The 7,759-nt window shown below is 42.4% G+C and overlaps 1 protein-coding gene across 5 annotated transcripts in view; it reads right to left on the bottom strand.

Moving 5' to 3' along the window:
* Positions 1-448: 448 nt before the first annotated feature.
* Positions 449-7,759, bottom strand: part of HTT (huntingtin) — a 193,421-nt gene continuing 186,110 nt past the window's right edge. For all 5 annotated transcript variants that reach the window (XM_088462238.1, XM_088462236.1, XM_088462240.1 and 2 more), the window contains 2 exons: positions 5,745-5,905; positions 449-4,666 (listed from right to left, as the gene is read on the bottom strand). In XM_088462238.1, the coding sequence (XP_088318364.1) occupies positions 4,453-4,666; positions 5,745-5,905 (375 nt within the window). In that variant the 3' untranslated portion in view covers positions 449-4,452. The remainder of the gene's footprint in view (positions 4,667-5,744; positions 5,906-7,759) is intronic.

The following is a 7,759-nucleotide window of genomic DNA, read 5'->3' as shown; positions in this document are numbered from 1 at the left end:
GATTTGCAACAAAGTATTAAAAAGTGAAAGTTAGATTTAGGATTGTTTAGTTTGTCCCATTACTTTTGGCCCCTTAAAAAGTGGGAGGCACATATAGAAACCATTGTAATTCCTACACCGTTCACCTGATTTGGATGTAATTACCCTCAAATTAAATCTGAAAGTCTGCAGTTAAAGCACATCTTGTTTGTTTCATTTCAAAGCCATTGTGGTGGTGAATAGAAGCCAAAATATGAAAATTCTGTCAATGTCCCAATATTTATGCACCAGACTGTACATAACATACTGGTGAATTTCTAATATAATTTATTTAGCACAATTCTGGCATTCCTTTGACTCCTAGTTTTAATTCCAGGATCACTTTTGCCCATAATGCACAAACTAATTAACTTTACTTTAATATAATGCTATCTTTCCACCCCCACACATATAATGAACGATTTGCTAGTATGGTTCAACATTTCTTTAATTTATGTGTGCAATATAACCAGCAATCTTTAATTTAAACATACATTTTAATATATACTCTGCTTAACTGTGAAAAACAAAACAAGGTTGGGCTCCGGAAGTCACCCATCATAGCCCAGTAACAGGTTACAAAGTGGCATGGTAATGTCTAACGATGAACTGGAGGTAAATGAGATGAGACTGCATTAGCAAAGAACATGCAGAACACTAGCCGGAAAGGAATGAAAGGCCAGCCTAATGCACAGCTGTTTACTGTAAACGAGAGATGAACCTCAAGCACTGTCCACCTCCGCAATGTTTCATCCACATTTCTATTGGGAATGCTTTTCAAAAATATGCCATGGCTGAAAATGACAGATCTTTCACTGGCAGAAAGCGGCCAACATGTTTTCACATATATTACTACAAATCATTCTCCCTAGAGTAATCACATAGCTCCCAACATTCCTGAATGGAATTATCAGGCTAAATATATATCCCACGCGTTTCATACATTTCACATTCCTTTTCCCCAACAGAACAATGGTCTGTACCGTGGAAATCTGGTATGTTCGAATGTTCTTCTATTTATCAAAAGTAAACCAGAGGCTATAGTTATCCAACATAGGTGGATATAGGAACAATTAAAACCAAATCCAGAACGAAGATTTCTAGGTTGTAGTGAAAAGTGCTGTAGTACAAGCAGCAAATATTAATATGACGTAGCCAGATGACAAAGGTCCAGTAAATCATAAATACACATGGCCTTCTATAGTCACAGGTATATAAGTGCTTCAGGTAATGATCAGACTGAGGGTAAGACTGCAGCAAATTCCCATTACAATAGACCTGTAGCCAACCTCAAGAAACTAGTGGTTTAGGGGCTGAACCAATATTTATGATAATGAAGGCTACTGATTCACAAGGAGCCATCGCTGCAGCACAGAGAGTACCGATAGGCAGCATTCTCATAAAAATTGGTCCGATGTTTTATGTGACGGGACCACTTTAGAGGATATACCAGTGAGCCATTCAGAGCCTAAAAGTCCCAATTACACAAAATCAGGTTGTACATGAACTGATAAAGCAACGTACAAACGCATTTTACAAGACATCTCCTCTGATGACTCTGTATTTTAGACCTCACAGGAACAAGGAGTTACATAATAATCGGTGCTGAGGACAAGAAAGGCATACACCTCATTGTCAGAGACAAGAAACAAGATAAAGCATCTCACACAGCAGCAACCAATGAATTCCCTTTGTAATATAATGTACTAGAATATATTTTTCTTTGTTCAGCGGTAATTCTGTGCAAGTGAGAATATAGTGCGTTCCATGGACACAATGACCATGGGATAAAATAGAACCAGGGCTGCTAATGTATAAACTACTATTGTTAAATTCACAACGTGAAGAGTTATTGTACATTCTAAGTGTTTTTTACTACAGTTAACGGATAAAACTACAAAATGTAAAAGAGAGTGAACAACTACAAGAAAATATTACATTTACATTAATTTACACTTTCCTCAGAATAGCAAAAAATCCAAAAACAAAATCCTAAAATTGTTCATCAGGAGAACTTCCAAATATATTAATGTTACACTTCTGGAATCCACAATTTCCAGAAATTAAGTACAGCCTTACCCATGTCATTGGTGTGCCTGTCTATTACTAGCATTGTTGCCGATTTCAAGCCCAGCGGCAAGGTGGTAGCGTTAGTTACACTGGTATAGATTTCACAAGAAAATTTTCAGTTGGCTCAACATTCAAGATGGCGATTTATTTAGCACAGCGGGGATGTAGCTCCCGGGTTAAGTGTCTGGAGCTATTCACTTACCCCCGTGGTTAAGTCTGTGACTAGTCCTTAAGGCAGATTCCAGCTTGTACCCACCCGGCGAGCAGAAAACCGGACTTAACAAGTGCCTTGGGGTCTAGTTGTGATCTTACAGTGTGCGGTAATGGCAAATTGCCACGGAAATAATAAAACACCCTAAATGTATGTAATTAGTTCTTCATTTAGTACAAATGAAATTATGAACATGAAATATCTGTGCAATGCAATCGCTGCACACTACGACACAGGCCACAATGTATGGCTGCATCCAGCTGACCTCGCCTTCTATAGACTCGTTCATGCTTTAGTGCAGAATTCACACAATACAAGAAGTCTTACAGCCCATAGTGGCATACAACAAAATCAATACACAAAGACAGAGATTAAATGGAAACTCTATCTTGCTGGAGGGAAAATCACAGAAGGTAATACTGCAATAATGACACTTCACATGTTGTTTAGCAGCGATGACTCAGGGAAATCTTGTTTTGACTTTAACTGTAGGGACAATGGGCAGAATTTTGAGTGCAACAGATACCTACCTAAGCAACTTAAATAAATCCGAAATATTTATAATGTGAAAAGATTAAGAGATACCTCCACCTTCCAAAAAAAACACAAAATAAAGCTTATGTTAAAAAAAAAAAATCCACACAAACAAACTGGAGATCCTCTGGAATACATTTGATTGTAAAGTACAGGATTTATGATGCGAGGAGTTACTGTAGAATGTTAGTGCATCCATCGGTGGCAGATCAGATATTACGGAACTGGGCAGATGCGGTGGGCCTCAAGTTACGGTACTTTAATTATGGTCTTATCCTGTTTTCTGCCAGTCCCAACTAATTGGCTCGGGATGATGGCTGGGACTACCGATTATTTTGTGTTGACACACCTATATGGTCTAAAAGGATCAAGCTGCTCTTACGATTACTGTATATGCTTCTATGTGGGTTTAAGGTAGGTCTAAACACAAGAACAACAACTTAGGTTTTTTTTGTTTTTTTCATATAGCAAACACGAGTAAAAAAAGAAAAAAACTTCATGTAGTCAAGAACTTCAACTTGAGAAGTCGCTCCAGAGTGTAAAAAGACAGCTCCTGTTCTGGATCACGGACTGCGGGTTTCAGGATACTCTGCCCAAGTGCATACGGCTACTTAGAGTTGGTGAAGCAGAGCAGAGGTGGATGAAGTACTAATACACAGCTGTGATCGTGGCCATCTAGAGGACTCCAACGGAGAGAACGGGTGTGACAACGTATGGTAGAGATTTTAGAATATGAGTTTGTGTACCCATATAATGAAGATGGTAACACCATGGAGATGAAACGATAATCACATTGTATTCTGCATTAGCTCTGGTCTGTGTAAATAATTTGCTACGAATGGGTTAATGAGATGAGACAAAATATCTCTGGGCTACAAAGCAGGCAGTACAGGGGATGGGATGTAGCAGAGTGGTATTGTATCTGGAAATGACTGTATCATGAACTGTCAGTTTTACAATTATACATATTTTACATTATATAGAAATATAAGATAAAACCATTTATGTCAATACCCAAATTAAGTGAAGTGGATGGGAGGATCACTGTAGTGCATGTTATGCACAGAGGTCTGTACACCAGCTAAATGCCTGTTGTAGTGGACAGGCGTATCCAGGAAACAATGTGACCCGTCTCCTAGTGTGTGACTGTGACCCGGCATTCTCTATCTCACCTCTCGTTACAGGTGACGGTCACTATTAGTCATGCGGTACTGGAGGGTAACGGATCCAGTGCTATGTTAGATGCTGTGCTCGGGACACTCCACAAGTCATTACGAATGGACTCCACATAGGAGTTTTAGTAAAAGGCAGGACTGGACACGTGGATATTGTTTAGTGGTACAAGTTTGTGTTATTACAGACTTCCCACTGTAAAAACATGTAAAAGAACAGGACATTTACATTCACTGTATTAAAGCAAAGATCTATTTGCAATCAGGACATATTTACAAGAAGCGACATTCAGAGCAGAGCGACAGTCACGGTGACTCCAGGGGCGAGATGGGTGAGGTTGCTCGGGGCTTGGAAAGAGAGAGGTTGGTACGTAGAAGAGCTGTAGCGTTTCCCCTTGTTTTATGGTGCCTGTTCCGTTGTTAATGCCAGCGTCACCCGCGTGGTGCTCAGAAAACGGTAATCTTGTGCACATTCTGTAAGCACGTCAACAGGCTGTGATAGGGGCTCCCAGGGGCAGCCACCAGCTCAAACACTGACTGAAAGGCTCTGCGGTCCAGTTCTTCATCTATCTGATGCCTGTAAAAGTCTATGGCCACCAAACAAAACAGGTTGACGTCCACGGGCTCCGACTTTCCCATTCTGCTGATCACATGTGGAAGACTTTAAAGGAAGTTAAGGGGAAAACGTAAATATGATAGGACATAATTTAGTACTGTATCACTAATGAACAGGATGACGTGCCCAATTGCGAGTCGCTAGCATGACCGAATGCGGCCGTATTGACCAATTTTTTGGCATACTGTGCCAGCGCTGCGGGCTGCAAATGCACCTATGCCAACGTACAAGTGATTCAGAGATACGTGTACCTCAGCTGTTTCTCTGCGAGTTTCTGGATGGCAAAAATGCAAACGTGCTCATAAGCAACGTTTTGTGGGTGTGTTGTGGGCGTGTTGCCAGTTACTGAGTCGTGCACAACCAGAGTGGGCCCCAAATTTGGACGGATCTCCTGTACCTGGCATAGGGAATTAGAGCCGGCGATAACAATGACGGTTGTTCTTGTGAACAGAGGAGTGGGACGAAGCGGTCACGCAGTGTGTACTACTGAGAATACGGGCGTACAGCCACATTAGCGATCCAAGAGTCAGGAGCAGTGGTTGCATTATGTACGACTTAGACACTGGCCTACTGCGTGGCTGCCAGGCAACAAAGCGCTAGAAAGCCAACATTGCTTCCTCGCTGCATAATTCCTTACATCAGGGGACAAACGTCTATGAAACACCAACTCCAAACACACCCCTCAGGAACCCATCTTGTGGATAATTAATAACACTGGTCAGTCATGTATAATTGCTGGACTGCCCTCGTTACCTATCATTTTGACCAGCAAGGCTGCCAGAGGAGTCCTCAGTGACATAGGGGGGAGATGTACCAAAGCTTCTAAAGAGTGGAGTAGTGGGGAAGTTTCCCATAGCAACCAATCAGCTTCCTCCTCTGACTTTATAGAATGTACTTTATGAATGCTAGCTAGCAGCCGATTGGTTGCAATAGGCAACTTCTCCACTCCTTGTCCTCTCTTTAGAATCTTTGGTACATCTCCCCCATAGACCCAAACACTGTACACATATTAATGCCTCCCAGATGCAGAAACAATCTGCCTTTTCCCGACAGCCCTGACCAGATCCAGAGTGAGCCGGGTGTCAGTGCTGCGTTTGGAGTAGGAAGAGACCATTAAGGATACATTGCAGAGATCCACTTGCTGGTAGAAGCGCTGACAAAAAAGCAGGAGAGGCTCCACATGGCCATGGCCACCGGCGTTCTCTGCGTGAAGTTGGAGAGGGACAGCATCACCCAGTCACGTACCATAGAGGACTGCCCGGTGGCATGCAGTGTCTGAAAGACCTGGAGAGGAGACACAGCCAATCACTGACAGACACGCCACAATGCACAACATCATCTCTAAAAACCGGCCACACTGTAATCTGTCATCACTATGGCTACAGTGCACAAAATGGCTGACCCACTGCGCACAAACACGGTGCACACTTAGCTGGCGCTCAGTCTGTAGTGCACGTCTTTATTTTGATGCCCCATGGGCTGAGGAAAAATAAAATATTACTAAAATGTAACTAATAACTCCAGTAAAAGACCTGCGTTGTTTCCCGTGCATTTGGCCAAGGAGGAAGCGCAGTCACTTATTACAGAGGTGTCCTCATACAGCTAAGCCTCAATACGCCATGCAGCGTGCCGTGCCGTGCTTGGTGTGAGCGAGCCGCCAGGTCCCGTGCTGCTCTGCTAGTGTCGGGTGTAAAATGCGTCTAGAAGAGGGATGTGACTAGGACGCACCAGCAGACTGTGCTGAGTAATGTGATATGTGACACCTGTATATCTGTGTGCTCCTGAGTCTGTATATGGAGACTGTGCTGAGTAATGTGATATGTGACACCTGTATATCTGTGTGCACCTGAGTCTGTATATGGGAGACTGTGCTGATGTGATATGTGACACCTGTATATCTGTGTGCTCCTGAGTCTATATATGGGAGACTGCGCTGAGTAATGTGATATGTGACACCTGTATATCTGTGTGCTCCTGAGTCTGTATATGGAGACTGTGCTGAGTAACGAGTGATATGTGACACCTGTATATCTGTGTGCTCCTGAGTCTGTATATGGGAGACTGTGCTGAGTAATGTGATATGTGACACCTGTATATCTGTGTGCACCTGAGTCTGTATATAGGAGACTGTGCTGAGTAATGTGATGTGACATCTGAGTAATGTGATATGTGACACCTGTATATCTGTGTGCTCCTGAGTCTGTATATGGGAGACTGTGCTGAGTAATGTGATATGTGACACCTGTATATCTGTGTGCTCCTGAGTCTGTATATGGGAGACTGTGCTGAGTAATGTGATATGTGACACCTGTATATCTGTGTGCTCCTGAGTCTGTATATGGGAGACTGTGCTGAGTAATGTGATATGTGACACCTGTATATCTGTGTGCTCCTGAGTCTGTATATAGGAGACTGTGCTGAGTAATGTGATATGTGACACCTGTATATCTGTGTGCACCTGAGTCTGTATATAGGAGACTGTGCTGAGTAATGTGATATGTGACACCTGTATATCTGTGTGCACCTGAGTCTGTATATAGGAGACTGTGCTGAGTAATGTGATATGTGACACCTATATATCTGTTTGCTCCTGAGTCTGTATATAGGAGACTGCGCTGAGTAATGTGATATGTGACACCTGTATATCTGTGTGCTCCTGAGTCTGTATATGGGAGACTGTGCTGAGTAATGTGATATGTGACATTTGTATAACTGTGGGTATCTGAGCCTGTATATGAAGCACAACGCAACTTGGAATGAAAAAAGCTGCGGCCGCTACATTGTAGCTCTTCGTATGCAGATTCAGAGACTAGGTTGCACTCATATATCTAAGTGTTGCATATCACAGTCTGCTGGTGCGTCCTAGTAGCATCACTTTGCAACTTAAATGCATTTTTTGCAAAAAAAATAAAGATGCAAAAAGACGCCTGCCGCTACACATTCTCGGGGGATATGGAGCGCCGAAAGAGGCTTTTCTGCGCGACTACAGCAAGGATGTATAAGGACACGTCTGTACCGATCACATTTTCTCACACACAAGTTTGTTTTTTTCCTCTTGTAGAAATATATTTACATTTAATTAATGTTTTTGAGGGGTTTGGGAGTCAGACCTGTAATCTGCAGCTAATTTCTGTAATA

This window comes from Taudactylus pleione, unplaced genomic scaffold (genome assembly GCF_031769625.1).
Source record: "Taudactylus pleione unplaced genomic scaffold, aTauple2 ptg001166l, whole genome shotgun sequence".
Classification (NCBI taxonomy): Eukaryota; Metazoa; Chordata; class Amphibia; order Anura; family Myobatrachidae; genus Taudactylus; species Taudactylus pleione.
This window is presented reverse-complemented; position numbering and strand designations above follow the sequence as displayed.